The 18,586-nt window shown below is 34.7% G+C and overlaps 3 protein-coding genes across 4 annotated transcripts; 1 reads left to right on the top strand and 2 right to left on the bottom strand.

The window, feature by feature from the left end:
* Nucleotides 1-1,071: 1,071 nt before the first annotated feature.
* On the bottom strand, nucleotides 1,072-6,708 carry LOC143909894 (sorting and assembly machinery component 50 homolog B). Its single transcript, XM_077428148.1, has 13 exons — nucleotides 6,490-6,708; nucleotides 5,538-5,639; nucleotides 5,336-5,458; nucleotides 5,173-5,268; nucleotides 4,897-4,981; nucleotides 4,698-4,827; nucleotides 4,520-4,625; nucleotides 3,707-3,794; nucleotides 3,524-3,631; nucleotides 3,364-3,437; nucleotides 2,218-2,370; nucleotides 2,014-2,140; nucleotides 1,072-1,946 (listed from the first exon to the last, which is right to left on the bottom strand). The coding sequence occupies exons 1-13, from the start codon at nucleotides 6,508-6,510 to the stop codon at nucleotides 1,765-1,767; spliced, it is 1,395 nt and encodes a 464-aa protein (XP_077284274.1). The 5' UTR covers nucleotides 6,511-6,708; the 3' UTR covers nucleotides 1,072-1,764.
* Nucleotides 6,709-10,234: 3,526 nt separating this feature from the next.
* Nucleotides 10,235-14,108, top strand: LOC143923267 (uncharacterized). 2 transcript variants are annotated; one of them, XM_077446863.1, is made up of 3 exons: nucleotides 10,235-10,573; nucleotides 10,683-10,839; nucleotides 13,822-14,108. In XM_077446863.1, exons 1-3 carry the CDS (start codon nucleotides 10,349-10,351, stop codon nucleotides 13,872-13,874), a joined length of 435 nt encoding a protein of 144 aa, XP_077302989.1. In that variant the 5' UTR covers nucleotides 10,235-10,348; the 3' UTR covers nucleotides 13,875-14,108. The 2 variants fall into 2 exon arrangements, with proteins under 2 accessions (XP_077302989.1, XP_077302988.1); XM_077446862.1 differs by having other exon boundaries at nucleotides 10,244-10,573; nucleotides 10,683-11,745; nucleotides 12,404-14,104.
* Nucleotides 14,109-14,618: 510 nt separating this feature from the next.
* On the bottom strand, nucleotides 14,619-17,798 carry GMF (Glia maturation factor). Its single transcript, XM_077446864.1, has 2 exons — nucleotides 17,442-17,798; nucleotides 14,619-17,364 (listed from the first exon to the last, which is right to left on the bottom strand). The coding sequence occupies exons 1-2, from the start codon at nucleotides 17,657-17,659 to the stop codon at nucleotides 17,157-17,159; spliced, it is 426 nt and encodes a 141-aa protein (XP_077302990.1). The 5' UTR covers nucleotides 17,660-17,798; the 3' UTR covers nucleotides 14,619-17,156.
* Between the last annotated feature and the right edge of the window lie 788 nt (nucleotides 17,799-18,586).

Below are 18,586 nucleotides of genomic sequence, written 5' to 3'. Positions count from 1 at the left end.
GGAGTCACAAATACAAGGTCTGGCCAGCAGAAACCAGTGGGATTTGAACCCGTGACCACTTTGTTCAAAGCATTCTGCTAACCGCTAGTCTATTTCACTACTTTGTTCAAAGCATTCTGCTAACCGCTAAGTCTATTCTAACCTGCTAACCGCTAGTCTATTCTGCCGCCTATACAAACTCGACGACGAAATACACCGAAAAAGTTGGGAAAATGAGTCTTGAGATATTGCAATTTAGTGGAACGAGGTAGAGCCCAATTTTTGTTACACAATTTGTGAAATTGTACAACTTAAAAATTAAAACAGTAATATGAGAAAAACACATTGAAAAATCGCTCAAATTAGCATCTATTGTGAATTTATAGCATATGTATTCGCATAATCATATTTTTTAATCCTGTGTAATCTTTCAAAAGAACCGCAAGACTGGCAGTTGAAAATCACTGCATAAGTGCGATAAATTTGCACTGAAATTCAACTTCCATATGTATCACACTCATACATATGTACATATATAGTATATAAGTTGACAATTTGTAGAATATTTGTTTTGATTGCAGGATTAATACAAGCGATTTTCACACATACAGTTTGGGAAGTGGTGGCGGTCTCAACAGGTGTCCCGCCCCACTGTCGTCATCCGCCTTTCACACGTGATTAATCTTCATTGTTAAATTTTGAAAACGATCCATGTCGGCGGTGGTTAAACTCATTGATACTCTTATTGTATATTATGTATGTCATAATGAAACTTTCAGCCGCATTCCTGATTACTGCAACCCGTAGATCCGAACTTGTGTCCATATTATACACGAATTCAGTGGTACTGACTTCACAAGCTCGGTTATACGAGGTACAGTTGTAAGGAAGACCGCTACGGAGACTTGCGCCGCCTGAACTACGTGGACCACCTCCGAGTATGCCAACGTCTGGTTGAGGTAGTAGGTTGTATAGTACTGAATTACATCATTTTTGGGCGACTGTACAGCCTGCTAACTTTCCCAGCTGTTGGCAAAATCATCAGATTCGTCCCGAGCAACACATACAAGGTTTCGACAACTAAAACTAAATGTGTATTCAAAAACTAAACGATTTATTTCAAAACAATGTATTTGTAAACATATAATTTTTCAACAACAAAATAAAAACAAAAACAATCTCTATTATGTTAATAAATTAATAGCTTGTTTGAAAATTCAATTTTTATTCAGTGTGTATACTATTTATTTGTTTCTTTTTTTTTATATTAACAACAAATGTATTCCAAACTTATATTTCAATAAAAATTAATCAACAAACAATGAATTTATTGATCTAACTATGATATTATATTACAAAATGCAACAGGAAGCAATTCTTTCAAGATAATTTCAGACAAAAACAACCAACATATCATTTTATTGACTTACATATAAACCTCATAAATCTAATTTTGGTCGAAAAAAACATTTTTATATAATATTAACATTTAAAATTATTCCAAATCAAAACCGATGTAAAATTATTAAACCAACAGTTGTAAAAATAAATATACACACACATATGTATGTAAAAGAATCAACAAATAGATCAAATTTAGAGAATTTGATAAAATATCACGTCACAAAAAACATAATTTTAGACTTGGGAGGTTTACAAATAAATGTAACGATATTTATAAAAATATCATGATATGCAATTGTCATTCGGATTAAAAAAAAAAACACATAACTTGAGAGACACTTTCCGATGCATTGAAAGTAATTAATTGCATTAATAAAGAATCTACAAGAAGTTTACACCGAGACCGAACCCGAGTCCGGGCGCTGTGATATCACTAGGTAAAAATTTCAACGGAAACGAATAATTCAATTCTAACTTTGCGATATTGCCTATTCTCAGAGCGATGCCGATTCCGGAAGTCAATCGGACGTCTTTAATTAACCTGTTCACGTCTAAGTCAAGCACTGCAAGTAATAAATTAAACATGTACAAAGATAAAAACACACATCACATCTATTATAACAGACTCACCATTTTCTAATGGTCCGATGTTGCCCGCGTTCAGGAAGAAGTGCGTTTTGAAACTGTCTCCGATCCCGCCTTTGCCCGGTTTGAACGGCAACGGCGTGTACAGATGTATTCCCGTCGCCCAAAAGAACTATACACATAAACAACCTTTCTAATAAGCTTCATTACTTTTAATATAACACTTAAGAATGGAAATGAACTGCTCACGTTGCATCCCAGAGCGCTTCCGTCTGACTGCGGTCCTATACCCCTCAGATCAAATCCTCGTATGCTCAACGGGCCACCCAGATAAAAGTGTTCTGTGAGATTTGCCCCGTGGAAGTTATTTAAGAGTCCAGTTTGAAAAGTTCCTTGTAATATCTAAAAACAAAAAAAAAAAATAAAACTCATAACATAATGTTCTATGGCTTCATTTGAATGTTCAAATATTGCACATATAGAAACGCCACTCTAAATATACATTTATTTTTTAATTTTTACATAGACATATACCAGGAAGGCTTGACAGGAAGACCCCAATGCGCCTTCCTGGACAATTAATTACAATGTAGCAATTTTTTTATTATTACATAAATCAGTGTATTTGCTGAAGAACACGAAATAACAATTAATTAAATTAATTAATTACAGAATTAATCCATTGAGACATCTATGGATTTAGATTTTGTACATAGCTCGGTTGTTAAGGTGCCGGGTTCGATCCCAGGGCCGGGCCTCGAGTGAAAATGAATTTTTCAGAGTATGCTGCTGGTTAGACCTGGATTTGTAACTCCAGGTTGATCGTTTCCTATCAGAGTTTGCCAATTTTCTCTGATTTCATTGTTGAAAACGGTTCCCGGTAAAAATTGGCCAAAATCCTTCCTATATACATATATACAATATGTCACCAATAATTTGTGTTTGTAATAAGTTTGTGTGCGATTTGATAGATGTCTCATTGATTTGCGAGTATTTCAGTATCTCGTAATTCAGTTACTTATATAATGAAAAATGCTGCAATATTTGTAATTGGCCAGGAAGGAGCATTGGGGTTGCCTGTAATGCCTTCCTGATATGTGTTGTCATAAAAAATAAAAATAATTTTTACAAATTATACACACAATAAATACAGAAGATTTGCGACAAGAGGAAAGATGATTTTTTTTTGCCAATTTGAGGAACCGTTTCAACAATGATCAGATAAAATTGGCAAACTCTGATAAGAAACGATCGATTTAGAGTTACAAACACCCCCAAATTTAACCAGCAGTATGGCGGATCGAACCCACTGATCACTTGGTGCTAAACATACACGCTATGTCAATACGCAATCAATAAGTTAATAGAGTTACAATACAACTAAATAACACTTACACATTCATCCATAATGTTATAATTTGTCTGAAAATACAGTTCGTTTTTCAAGAACGACATGCTGCCTCCTAATCCTGAAATTAATAAGTCAAAATTTAGTCGAAAATGAAACAAAAGTCTCTTTCACGTGTGTTTAAAAGTATTAACTGCACGTAAATACCTGAAAGCTCAGTGGTGAATTGTAAGAGATTTCCTATTGTGGGTAATATTCTGTCGTCTCGTCCGTCGAGTGTTATAATATGTCTGACGGCCGATTTCATCGTCGGTCCTGCAATTACATCACAGAAGAGTGTATTTTAAATGAACACGGAATACAAAAACACTGCAGATTGATTTCAATTACCTGCACTTTCCCTGACAGCAAAAGACGTCGCACGACTGAGAGCCGAGGTATCCCGAAACAGAATCTCATATTGCAAATTATGGTAAGCCTAAAAAAACAATAAAAATTGAACTGAAATATATCTTATACTATAAGGCAAGTATTCGAGCAAAGCCGATATTCAATACATGCAGGGCCAGCTCAAAGGTGCAGCAGACTAGCCATGTGCCTAGGGGCGCCAAAGACAAGGTGCAAGGCGCCCCATTTTTTTTTTTTGAGATTATTTAATTGAAAAAATAATTTGGCTTTCTTTGAACTTAATTTTTCTACTCGACGTAACAATACCGATTGTAAAATATAATTTACGAGGAACGCAGGAAGTTGACTGTCAAATATCAACGACTCATTAATAAAACTTGTAAAAAAACAAACTGTAATTTGGAATTGTATTTTTTATAAAATACCGCTGAAACATATGTATGTATATATATACATATATATCAGGAATGAATTTGATTCACGAAATTAAATATATTAACCAATCATATTCGAAAGAAGAAATATCACTCTATAAAATCCTTCAACTCATTGTTTAATATAAATTAATATCTTCATTACTGAATTTATTCATAGTTATCCATATTTTATTTTATTTTATTCATTTTTATACATAAAACGTGCCTATTTTGAATAAATTTTTTTTATTTTATGTTTTTTCTCCAACATAAAATTTATTGTTTATAAATTTAAAGGGGGAAAAGGGCTCTGAAACCAATCTGCCTAGGGGTGCCATATACCCTCGAGCCGGGCCTGAATACATGTATAACGAAATACCTTTGGATTAGTTCTGAATCCTAAATCGAATAGTAATCCTTTATCCAACTGTCTGTAGCCTGATTTTACAAAATCGCCAACTTGTTGTAAAATACTAGCGCTAAGCCTGAAACAAAATCGTCAAAATTCAATAGCACGCATATCATTTTCAATTTAAACAAATCACCGTCATAATTACATGGGTTCGAATTTCTTGTACGGATACGGTTTCGCGACGGTCACTGAAAAATTTGAAGACTTTTGAAGGCCTCTACTGTATTCGCACTGCAGACTCTCACCGCGGCCGGCAAAGTTAGGCACTTTCATACCTGAAAACGACACCATAACGATCAATCGAATCTTAAAATGGATTGCTATCAAGTTTAAAATGTATTCACCTATGACTAAAGAACCAGTATTGTTGCCGACGGTCGTATTCACACCACCGGTGACACGCCTCAGCTCGTCTACGTGAAACGTAACCTGAAATAGAACCACTATCATCATTATAATACACACACATCCATTGTTCATAGGATTTAATTCCATTTACACTATCTCGGACACCGTTCAAGAACACAGTGAAGGAATATCATACAATTCACATTGACAAGTGGTAAAAGTATACGAATTTTGCTGATTTTAAATTAACGATAAAAGGAAAACTGTCGCACTTCGAGGCCGTCGGCTGACGCTTGAGGACCGGACGAGACGTCGACCAACACGCCGATGTTTGAAAAGCATCCTAGGGCGTGAAGCTTCGACCTCACCTGAAAAAAACAGACACATAAGCAAAACGTAAAACAATCTAAATTAGACTTGTGAATATCGGTATACTTTATCAGCACGGACGAGAACGTCTTCGAAATTGGTAGCTTTGAAGAGTTCGTTGACGGACGCCTCGATCACGTCGTTTTTCGTCCTGGCCAGACCTTCTATATTGACCTTGTCGACCCTCGCCTGAATAGGATAAAATCATATGATTATTGTTTTGCACAATGGATTCAATCTGCATTAGTGCAATCTATCTGATACATACTTTAGATTGGTTCAATGATATCTTTTGAGGAATATGCCTGGGCCGGATTTTAGGACTCGCCATGTTGGGGTCCATTTCCATGTTGGCAAATGAAGACTTTTCCTAAATAGAAACGACATATATATATTAACCGTTTGCCCGCGGCCGTCTTCTATGGAAGCTTTGGGCGACAAGTCTGTAGCGCGGTTGTCTTCCATAGAATTTCTGAACTTTGCACGGGATTTTGAGGCTTATATGCGCCTATTTCAACTGTTTTAAGGTTCAAAATTGGTTGAATATATTACTGAGAGTTGAATGCCATCTATTCAATTTGCTTAAAATGAATATATACCAGTCAAAATTAGTTTTTTGTGGAACCATACTGAAACCTCGTGTATGTGACGTCACGTCTTCATACAAAAATTAAGAATGATTATTTGACAATTAATCCAAAACTACGAGATATATTATATATTTTATTGTTTAAAATAATACTTTGTGTTAATTAACATATTTGGTTACTCGAGTAAATATTAAAATCTGTATTTAAGGTCGATTGCCAAATTCGCGAAAAAGGTGCCGCCGCGTACAGGGCTTGTTCGCTATATTTATTGCCGCGGGCAAAGGGTTAAGAAATATACAATCCCATATAACATTTGCTGTAAGAAAAATGGGTAAAAATATACAAAATCAATGAATTAAACATTTTTCCGCCGAATGTTCTGTATTTGATTATAAATTGCACTTTTTTTTTTTTTAAAGAATTATTTAGCTATTACATATATAAACAATAATTTATTTTCATTATTGATTTTTGAATGAAATGTTGCAATATTCTATATTCTGTACTTTTTCAATTGTATATAATCTTTCATATAAGATTTCACCATCTGCAGTAACAAGTTATGAATGTCGTTACATATACAATCCTATATGAAAATAAAAGGAATATTTTGCAAGAGAAAAGTGTCACCTTGGCGTGAACGGTCCCCATTTTCTGGTGGCTGGTAGTCTGGCAAGCTCTGGATGAATTGAATTGATCAGAAGACTATTACTAGCACTGATCAGCGATTGGCAATTGCTAGGAATTGTAGCAGTGCAAGTGTGCAAGTAACACGACCAAACGTCAGCGGCTCGAGACGGCCGGTGTTTACCCCGTTGCGTAATTTCTGCTGTCAGTGTTGCCACACATGATATTTATCTTGACACTTGCGAATTCAGGTCAGATCTCTCGTCTCGAAAATATGCCAATTCAAATTCTCATATTTAAATATTAATATAAAGTTAGTGAGAAAATTTTTAATAGTGGCTGTTACGTAATGATAATTTTGACCTGGGTCACCCAGGTCAAATTAGATTTCAAATGAGAATATCATTACGCTGGCCATATATGTCCTTGCAAAGATGTCAAAACCAGTTTCTGAGGATTATCACTGATGCATATCGCTTCGTTACAAATTAAGAGATCCACAAGGACCTTAAAATCCAAAAAGTAAAAGAAGTCACCCGAGAATGCGCCGGGAGGCACGAGTTAGGATTGCACCGCCACCATAGATATATTGTGGCGGCTCGCTATACGACATGGTCGAGTTTGGTCACCTTCCTGCGAGTGGGGACCAACTCGATTGTGTTCGAAGTTAGCTACTCACTCTGCCTTCAGCTGTCATCAATAAAACACGTGCATCAACATGCCAGTCGTCTCTTCGTTCATCCCCCATAATATAATACATAGATGCGCCCTTACAGACATTTTTAGTCGGAGATGTTGTCGCCATTAACTGAGGGGTGCGGGGGGTTTAACTAGCGAGGAAGTGGTGAAAAAAAAGGGAAGGACGCAGCGGTCAGCAGTGGTCAATAACTAATTTTTATACAGTTTATGTATATGTACATGCACTGAAGTTTTATTTTATTTATAACTTTATTTTATTGGACATTCCGCGTGACAGTAAGCCAAACTAATAAAGTCATATTAAGAAAAAAATATTTAGCTATACACACTACATTAAACTACAAATGTATGTTACTATAATAAAACCATCTTTAACTATTACAATATTTAAACACTGTGGCAGAGGTTGTCGACCACTGTTGCATACCGCTGTCTATGCAGCCAATCGACCTTACTTATTAGAAGCTAACTAGCTACCGAGAGAAAGTGTGCATGCGCCATGTATTTTGCATGCGCTAACAGGGAGACCGGCATAAAGCGTGAGGGCGTATCTATGTATTATACATCTATGACCGTCACCCTAACATAGAAGCTTTGCAGATACTGGACACAACTCACCAGCAGAGACGTTTAAAGCGAAAAAAGACTCACGAATTGGTGTTCTGAATGTGAGAGATTCAGGAGCCCAATTCAAAATTTTGGGGATGGAGTGATGATTCCGTAGTGCCCGTACATGATCTGAAGAACAGCGAAAAAAAAAATATATATATATATATATATATGTCCTTTATTTCGGTAAACGGGTTAAATTCCAAATGCGAATCGCTACCAGGATAACTGCCGCTACGAAAATCGCTCGCGCGGATCTCCTGTCATACGAAAATTCGTCGCACAGGAGACCCGCTTTTGAATTCAAAAACAGAAGCATACATACTTAACAGGAGCATGTGCTTCGTCAAGTAATTTATAGCTGATTCATTATAGAGTGTGATAATAATAAATAATTGAATTGTTTTCATTTATTACATTAGCTTTTACTCCGTTTTAAATATATTTTGCTAAGTTTTGAGTGGGGTTACTTTTTACCCCATATCGCGTCAAGTGTAATTTCTTTGGTATGGGTCCGCGAAGGTTTAGTAATTTAGCTATAGTTGAAACATCTTTGAAAATTGTAAGAAAACTCGGAATAACAATTTTTTCTTATTTTTTTTAACGTTTCAATCAGATTATTCGAGTGTATAGGCTTTCCCGAACTTTTATTCATGACTGGTTTACATATGACTGGTAGTCCGTTTACCGTTTGTACAGGGGCGATGATGATGCCATCGCAAGACTTATATGAGATCACTGGCTTTAATTCGGAATAGCACAAGTTGTGCTATATTCCTACAAAATTATTTCGCTCCTCCGCTAATGTGTTTGCAGTATTTCTGACGGTAATTGCAGAGAATTACACAAAGCCGGTACGAATTCGTTAACCTTTGAAGGACGGAGCGTCGAGATCCGACCGTTATCCCGAACTGGGGTCAAGTAAGACCCCCAGTATTTTTTAATCAAAATACAGCTTTTATCAATACAAATGGGTTCAATATATATATCTTATTAATCATTTTATACATCCACATAAAAAAGTTTTAGTTCTATAGCATGTTTTTGACTACTTTTGTATTAAAAAATAACGACAAACATCGAAATACAAACGTACATAGGTAAGGCCAATAAGCGACTGCATGACTCAATAGCCACGCGCCAAAAGCGACGAAAACAATAGCTTACGAAAATATAGCTGTCTCTTTCTCTCGCATTGATTAATCGATCAACAAGAATATGCAAGCTGTAGGAATATAGTACAACTCGTGCTATTATATCAAAACCAGTGATCTCATCATCGATCCTGTCCAAAAACGCATAAACTCAAGGGCAACGACCCTTCGACCATTCCAGAAGAAAGAGTTCATCATTCGATCATAAACAGCACGCGTAGCACGCTCACCTCGTGAAAAGGTCATCGCTAGCATCGAACACACGTGCCCCGAATACACACGGCGCATGACCCCATTCTCACACGAACGACATCCCGGCGTTCTGAAGACAGGTCAACACACGGATAAGACACGTGTCACGAGGGCACATGCCCTGAGAACAAAGACATTTACACGTGAAAAGTCATTAACTCGTGGCACAAGCTTGCATTCTCAAACTAACGACGTTCTGGCGCTGAACCCATAAAACCACACATGTACCGAGCACGCGCCTCGAAAATAGGTCACACATGTTTCTAACACACATGTTCTGGAAATGAAGACAAAGGATATGCACACGGCACGCTCCAACCCAAAAGGTATATAAAGCGAAACAGCAGCCGCAAACACCAGAGAGTGAACCTCTGGAGTTCAACCAGATCACATCTCCGAAGAAACCTCTTCGTACATACAATAACCATTGTACCAATTGAACAAAAATAAACGATTATGGGGGATGAACGAATGAGACGACTGGCATGTTAATGCACGTGTTTTATTTATGACAGCTGAAGGCAGAGTGAGTAGCCGCTCTCCGAACCCAGCCGAGTTGGTCCCCACTCGCAGGAAGGTAACCAAACTCGACCATGTCGTATAGCGAGCGATCCTCTTTCAAACTCAACTGAATTTCTATAGGCCGGGAAACGGTCGAAACCTTTCACCCGTCCTTTAAGATCACTGGCTTTAATTCGGAATAACACAAGTTGTGTTATATTCCTACAAAATTATTTCGCTCCTCCGCTAATGTGTTTGCAGTATTTCTGACGGTAATTGCAGAGAATTACACAAAGCCGGTACGAATTCATTAACCTTTGAAGGACGGAGCGTCGAGATCCGACCGTTACATACAAAATATATTAAAATAAATTTCTTATAGTTCATTCTAGGAATACAAGAAATATAGGGTGTAAAGCTTTGAAAACCACAAAGTTATTACAAAAAACATAAAAATTGGGGCACTTGCATACCCCACTTCGGTGAGGCAGGGCTAAAAATTATTCCCGAACAATTTATGCGGTTTGTTTTGCACTGGCAATACTGATAGGGCGATCACGTCGGATTTTACTTCAATTGCCAAGATATTTATTGTTATTCTTGGTGTTTACCCGGCCACCCGGCTCGTATCGTGTTAACCCGGTTTGATGGAGAGCAGACATTGCCTCTCCTCTTCTCCAGCAGAGGCTGTCGTCCCCATGCACGACGATCCTCATCCACAGCGTTTTTTGAGTGAGACAACGTCGAGCGTGGAATTAGACAAGTATTTGAAAGTCAAGTCGGAGGAACTTTTGCTGGATGATTTAATATGGGAAGATGAGCTGGGTGCTGATTGGCCACCCAACATTTCTACTTCTCCGGAACATGGTGAGGTAAGTAAATAGGATTCGGGTGTCTTAGAACGATTCTAAGAAAAACATAAATGTAAAATGACATACAATCACAACCAATAAATTGTATAACGTTTGGTTTATTTTTCAGACACGTGGAGGTAAAATTAATTCGACCGATAATATGACAGAAATAATAGATACCAACATTCTAGCGGAAGAATTACCATTCCGAAAAGCTTTAGATAATATGTGCTCTACACATTCTGAATTGGACCATATTCACAGTGAAGTAAAGCCACACAAATGTGAGATTTGTTTGGAATCATTTAATTCATTATATACCCTTAATACACACATGATCGTTCATACTGGGGTAAAGCCACACAAATGTGAAACTTGTTTAAAATCATTCCGTTTAAAATCTCTACTCACTAATCATATGCGTATTCACAGTGAAGTAAAACCACATAAATGTGAAACTTGTTTGAAATCATTCCGTTTAAAATCTATACTCACTAGACATATGCGTATTCATAGTGAGGTAAAACCACACAAATGTGAAATTTGTTTGAAATCATTCTGTTCAAAATCTGTACTCACTTCACATATGCATATTCATAGTGGGGTGAAACCACATACATGTGAGATTTGTTTGAAATCATTCGCTTTAAAATGCCACTTGAAAGAACATATGGTTACTCATAGTGGGGTAAAGCTACACAAATGTGATATTTGTTTAAAATCATTCTCTTCAAAATCTCTACTCACTAGACATATGCGTGTTCATAGTGAGGTAAAACCACACAAATGTGAAATTTGTTTAAAATCATTCCCTTCAAAATCTATACTCACTACACATATGCATATTCATAGTGGGGTAAAACTACATAAATGTGAGATTTGTTTGAAATCTTTCACTTTTAAATATAACTTGACTAAACATATGCTCACTCATCATAGTGGGATAAAGCTACACAAATCTGATATTTGTTTAAAATCTGTACTCACTACACATATGCATATTCATAATGGGGTAAAACCACACACATGTGAGATTTGTTTGAAATCATTCACTTTAAAATATAACTTGACTAGACATATGGTTACTCATAGTGGGGCAAAACCACACGAATGTGACATTTGTTCAAAATCATTCTATAGAAAATGTAATCTAAGTGCACATATGAGTGTTCATACTGGGGTAAAGTAGGGTTGCCAGATTTTTATTTTTCTCGGGGTTTAAAATCATTCTCTTCAAAATCTCTACTCACTAGACATATGCGTGTTCATAGTGAGGTAAAACCACACAAATGTGAAATTTGTTTAAAATCATTCCCTTCAAAATCTATACTCACTACACATATGCATATTCATAGTGGGGTAAAACTACATAAATGTGAGATTTGTTTGGAATCATTCACTTTTAAATATAACTTGACTAAACATATGCTCACTCATCATAGTGGGATAAAGCTACACAAATGTGATATTTGTTTAAAATCTGTACTCACTACACATATGCATATTCATAATGGGGTAAAACCACATACATGTGAGATTTGTTTGAAATCATTCACTTTTAAATATAACTTGACTAAACATATGCTCACTCATCATAGTGGGATAAAGCTACACAAATGTGATATTTGTTTAAAATCTGTACTCACTACACATATGCATATTCATAATGGGGTAAAACCACATACATGTGAGATTTGTTTGAAATCATTCACTTTAAAATATAACTTGACTAGACATATGGTTACTCATAGTGGGGTAAAACCACACGAATGTGACATTTGTTCAAAATCATTCTATAGAAAATATAATCTAAGTGCACATATGAGTGTTCATACTGGGGTAAAGTAGGGTTGCCAGATTTTTATTTTTCTCGGGGACACCCCGAGAAAAATAAAGAATTCAAGAACACTTAATTTTTCCTTCCTCCGAGATATTGGATCGCTTGGACTGCCATGTAGCCTCCATTTAATTTTCAATTTATATTAGATTAGAAAGTGAATCCATGAAATTTTAACATATATTTAATTATACACATTACTAAGAATAACAACAACATTATTAATAAAAATAACATCACCGAATTTTTAAAACAAATTTTACAAATATTTATCATTTGATTTGGCCTTTTGCAAAACTGCTTTATTTTTTAGGAGATAATCGTATATTTCGACACAATTAAAATCATAATTCTCAATGCACTGTAAGATACTACTAACTGTTTCTACTGAAAGTCTATTTCTTTCATCCGTCCATTGAATTTCCATTAGCGAGAATATTCTCTCCACGTTATCACAAGATAATTGGTCTGTAATGTATTATGTATTATGAGAGCTCGGCATCCAATCCCTTCAATGTTTGCTCCAATTTCTATCTTTAATTTATTTAGCACATTTTTTCTTTGCCGCCTGCCAAAATTAACATTAGCATTGTCGCCGCCAAATCAAATGCATTTTTTTTTATGTCTATTTTCAAGTCCTTTAATGTTTGTAAACAAAAATTTACCACCAAATCTGAAGATTCTCCCTCCAAGTTCCCCAATTTTAATAATTTTACATTTATCCCTGTTTTGGAAAAATATTGAATTACAAATGGAAACATTTTTTGATCTTTGCGATTGCTAGAATCGGTACTAATACTATAAAATGAACAACTTTGAAGTTCGTTGAGAATTAGGTCCATTGAATGAGGCGCGAGAACTTGAGTAATTAAACGAGTTGTTTTTGTTCTGGCCGAAGAATATTGTGTTGCAATTTTAGAATCATTAAATAATTTAGGAATTACTTTGTTAAGGCAGTCTGTAGAAGCAAAAGATTGATGCTTTTAAACCGTATGGTATGCGAAAGACAATTCTGCTGCGATTATTCGTTCTTCTTCGGGGCTATTTCGTTGTACTGAATAATCTGTGACATTTCTGGACGTGCTGGATGACGCTACGTTGGAAGTATGCTTAGATTTTTTGATATGCTCCTTTATATCGGCAATTCCGCCGTGACTTATACTTAAATATGTATTGCAGTGTTTGCAAAACGCTTCGTATTCCGTTATACCTTTTTTTATGAACGGATACGACACGCTATAGTTTTCATATTCGCTCGAAAATGTTTACTTTTGAAGCATTCAAAGACTCACGCTGAAGATGAGATATTTTTTTAAGATCATTTACTGAGAGATATAACTTTATTTGTGATATCACACCAGAGAAGATCTGTACAAATGTGTATTTAAATTCATTGACCACAAAATACATATGACTTTTAACTTTTAAGGCAAATGTGATATGAGACAACATAGTCTATCAATGTCTGAATACAGAATCTAGCCGGAAAGTACTTTTTACCCACAAAATATACTCACGAACTCGCCTCTGACTATTGCTATTAATCTTCTCAACCTATTGGCGGTGCATATTGATATTTTTACTGCCAATTATGTTGATATACTAAAATTTATTCTGTACTTCTATAATCTTTTGTAACTGATATGTTTGGCCACATTGGCGCATTGAATCACTCTGTAATGCCACTGTGCTCTGATAAATAAACGATAAGTAAATAAATTTCATCTGTTTTATTTCCAAATGTTTGTCATTTCATATTTCACATTACATGTATATATTACTAGTGTTGTGCCCGATGAAATATCATCACATGGGTTATGGCATATTAAGTTATTAAATAAGAAATAAATCAAAAGAAATGTTTCGGTGCTGTGTCTGATCCACACGTGGTCGTATTTTTTTCAAAAACTTTGAAAAAAATACGTATTTGTAATATAAACCGCTTAAATATAACCAATTTAATAGTAAACATTTTATTAAATTTATTTGAATCGAAAAAAATAATATTTTTTTCGCCCTCGTCCCCGGAGCCTTATTTGAATCAAAAAAAATATATATCGAAAGTCATGGAATTTGATTTGTTTTCGATGTTACGAACCAACATTACATATTTTCTTACATACATACTTACAAAGTCTCTTTCGAAACCGAGTACTAGGCTGTGATTGGCTGTCTATACTGTACCCACGTTCTGCCACATACAAATATACATACAACACACCGTTTATATATATTATTATTATAGACATTAGACAGATGCTTGTCAAATAAAAATAGACCTCTCCATTACCGTACAAAGCAAGAGAGCAAAAAAGGGTTACAATAGTAATTGAAAATAGTGAACCATTTTTTTTTTGTTTATAAATCATCGTCCGAAAGCCGCTCTTTAGTTATCAACGCAGTTAGAGTACCGTGAGATGGTTGCTAAATCTTTTGCTTTGTGGATTTGAATAGCAGATAAACGTATGTAATACAAATGCTCATTTTTTTATATGTATGTACATATATATTGCATACACTGATAAATATTATTTTTAATTTATTTACCAAACTTAACCTAATTACACTGAGCAACAAAAAATCATGTTTTTGAGTTACCAGAGCGGAGACTAACCAATCTTTACTAACTTTGACCCACTGAATTCGAATATGGTGATTTTTGTTGGTTGGTGATCGTTTACGAGATATGAGCGTTTAAAAAAATGCGCGATTTTTACAATTTTTTGGCTTTTGCGGTCTTTAACTCAAAATCTAGTATTGTTGTGCTCAAAGTTAGTATTGGAATCAATAGTCAGATGTTTTTCCTATTGATTGTGATATTTCATTGCTTTAAAATACTCCTAATTAATTGTCTAGCGAATTTTAAAAGTCAAAAATATATTTTTTTTACTGATTTTTTCTCCGTGCTATTTTGCATTTATTTGGAAAATTTTTTATTTCACCTCGTTTATAAGGATTGGTTTTCTATCTCAATTCTTTTTTTTATCTAAACGTACTAACTCGAGCGGTAATTGCAATTTAAATGCTTGCTTGGTGCAATTATTGTCTAATCATTAGAATGATTAGGAAACTTTTTAATTAATTTCACATCATTACAGGCTACATTGTGGAAATAATATTGAGCTCAATAAACATGAGCGTCCAACATATTATAAACAGAACAAACGCAAAAATAATAATTTTATTGTCTTTTTAAATCAATTATACAGAAATAAATTTGAAAGTCCATAAGAAATATATTTTTACTGATATGGCACGAAACATCGAGAAAGTTTGAAGAATGATTATTCAAAACGAATTAATCAAAGTCTCGTTGAAACAGACTTATAAAAAACATTATGAAAAAACACTCTTCTGGTAATAATATTGAAAAACTAAATAAAATTCTCCTAAAATGACACACTATTTGTACTTGTAAGAAAACCACTGGAACAACGAGAGGTAACTATACCATTAATACTACACACAAATTTAGTTTTTATTGTATTTTTTTTTTCATTATTAGTTTATAAAGTTATAAAAAAGTCATACATTTAATAGTTTCTTGCCGTTCCAGTGTATACACAAAAATATACATACTATACGTATGTAATATAATAGATTTTACATTAAAAAAAAAACTATGTTCCATTTTACATTATTCTAATGTATAAAACATACATATAAACGTCTTTTATAAAAATTCAAGAGGAATGCATCATTAATAGATATCTATAAATGAAACGACTCACTAAACAATGATCTGGATTCACTCTACATATAAGTCTTTATGAGGAAATTTTGAAATCGCAGAATAATTTAAATGCATTGATTTTTCCTAACCCGCCTTTGAATACACGCTTTGATTACTAAACAAACACATTTTGAGTAATTAGACATTTACTTCGATATACATAATCCATTACATATCATCAACTAAACCTTGTTGAGTGGATACTTGAAACGATAAGGCAAAAGATAAGTCATAACTATCAATTCATAAAAATCACAGTCAAATTTAACGATCAGTTTGAATATGAATAAACGAGTCAATTTTTTAGGCAAGAGATAATATCTCACATAATCCTTTATTGGGAATGACTGGTGGATGAAATATTATATATAAAAATTAATTATAGGAGAGAACTTGAAGTAACGTTCAAACAAAGATAGATCCTAAGAAATAAATTATCAGCAAGGTTAAGGATTGTACATATTTTAAGTAAATTCAATATGATAATACTGAAATATATAAGCAACTTTTAGAAATGATTCATGAGAAGTTCACCCGAGATAAAGATGTGATTTTTTTTGTGTATTTAGGTATCTGTGACAAAATCACATGTAATATAAGATTGGAAAAAGTATTCATCATTGTGTTACGTAAGTAAAGCATGATATACAATAAAAATATATATCTCGATCTTGTTTTGCTTTTTTAATATTTCAACATGTTCCGAACAATAAGATTTTCTTATTGCATCCCATTTCATTTACTTTCATAGAAATAATTGATTCTGCACTTAAATTATTATTTCCTAGATGTTTATTTAAATTATTATTTCCTAGATGCCGATGACTCATTTAGTAAAAAACTTCCATTATTTAAACAAATTAATCTCACGAGAAAATACAAGAGGACCTATACTTCAATTGCAGACACCAAAAATAAAGCTAATACGATTTTAAAAAAATGTCAGCTTTTCTCTAAACATATAATGTGCTTAAAAATGATATCCACCAGCAACGCCGTTCGAAAGGATCAACGGTATGTATTGGAATTAGTTATTTGGAGAGTTTCTCCTTCAGCCACTCTTCGGTGAGTTCTTCCAGTTCTCTGATCTCATACGCCCGAGTCAAATCAGCCTCCCGTTGCAGGGCTAACTTAGTCCCGGCGTACATGATTTGCAATTCTATCTGGCTATCACGCGGTGTGTAAAAGATGAAGCACATGGGATACGAGATCCTTCCATCGGGATGTTCCATTTTGTAGCTGAAATGAAACGGACACTGAGCGAGTGAGTAAATATGTGAAAAGGTGGTTTTGTTGATTTAGTTGATGTCTCTCACCTGTAGATGATGTACCGGGGTTGGTGGTCTGGAAGAGATTCTCTGAGTTGGTCTGGATCTACCGGCTGAATCCGCTCGTCCAGTTTGATCAGTCTTTTTTGCCGGTCGACTTTCAAGATGAGGGCTGCATTGCTCTCGTGTTTTTCGAACCGGAAGCGACGCAACTCTTCGCGAACTTGTTCGTCGATGTCACAAACGGTCACATTCGCAGAAGACATTCTCTATGTTTACTTTTAGATGTGCCCAATGATCAATTATGTGGAAGGGTGCGGTCGCTATTGCTAGTGAATCACAATAGTCAGGCAATTGCAATTTATTGCAATCTGACAGAACCTCTTTGATACGTAATTCAGCATTATTTCCATTTTATTATTTAACGTCGACTTTTATTTATATGTATATAGATTATGTACATATCAAGAGAAATACAGAATAGAGAATTAAGCATTTTACATATATTTAACATTTTGACATATACAAAACTTATCAGGCTAATTTTTATTCAAATTCATTAAGAACTAGAACATAAAGATATTAACATAGAAGTAGAATGCATAGAATGGTCATTGTTAACAAAAGTATCGTCTAACAGCGAGCCATCGAAGAGAGAGACGGAAAGTCAAAAGAGAGACAAGAGAGAGAGAGAGAGAGAGAGAGAGAGAGAGAGACGAAGTTTAGCAAACAATGAGAAAACAATGAACAAACTCTGCCGCGCAGAGTTTTTGTAGCAACATTTTTGGAGGCTGAAAGCGATTCTATGCATTCTACTTCTATGGATATTAAAACAAACCTTAGAATAATAAGTGCGATTCGGTTATTATTCCGCAAAAATAGATCTCGCGCAAGTCACTAAAATCTCGATCATGGAACATCTGGCGCCCAAAACTCCATCAATCGAAAGCTATTACGCCAAATATTGTACTAATGAGAACTCGAGTGCCAGATGTTCCGTGATTGAGATTTTAGTGACTTTCGCGAGATCACTTTACCAATAAGTACATAGCTTAATTGTCCAAAAACTAATGTTCCATTTCGAATTATATGAATTATAAATGAATATATTATTACAAAATAGGAAAATACTCAGTATATCAAAGCATTTGCGGTAAAAATAATGTTTTAAGAATATATTTAGAGAATACTTG

This window comes from Arctopsyche grandis, chromosome 3, assembly GCF_051622035.1.
Source record: "Arctopsyche grandis isolate Sample6627 chromosome 3, ASM5162203v2, whole genome shotgun sequence".
NCBI lineage: Eukaryota > Metazoa > Arthropoda > Insecta > Trichoptera > Hydropsychidae > Arctopsyche > Arctopsyche grandis.
The sequence above is the reverse complement of the archived record's forward strand: the minus strand, read 5'-3'. Positions and strand labels throughout refer to the sequence as shown.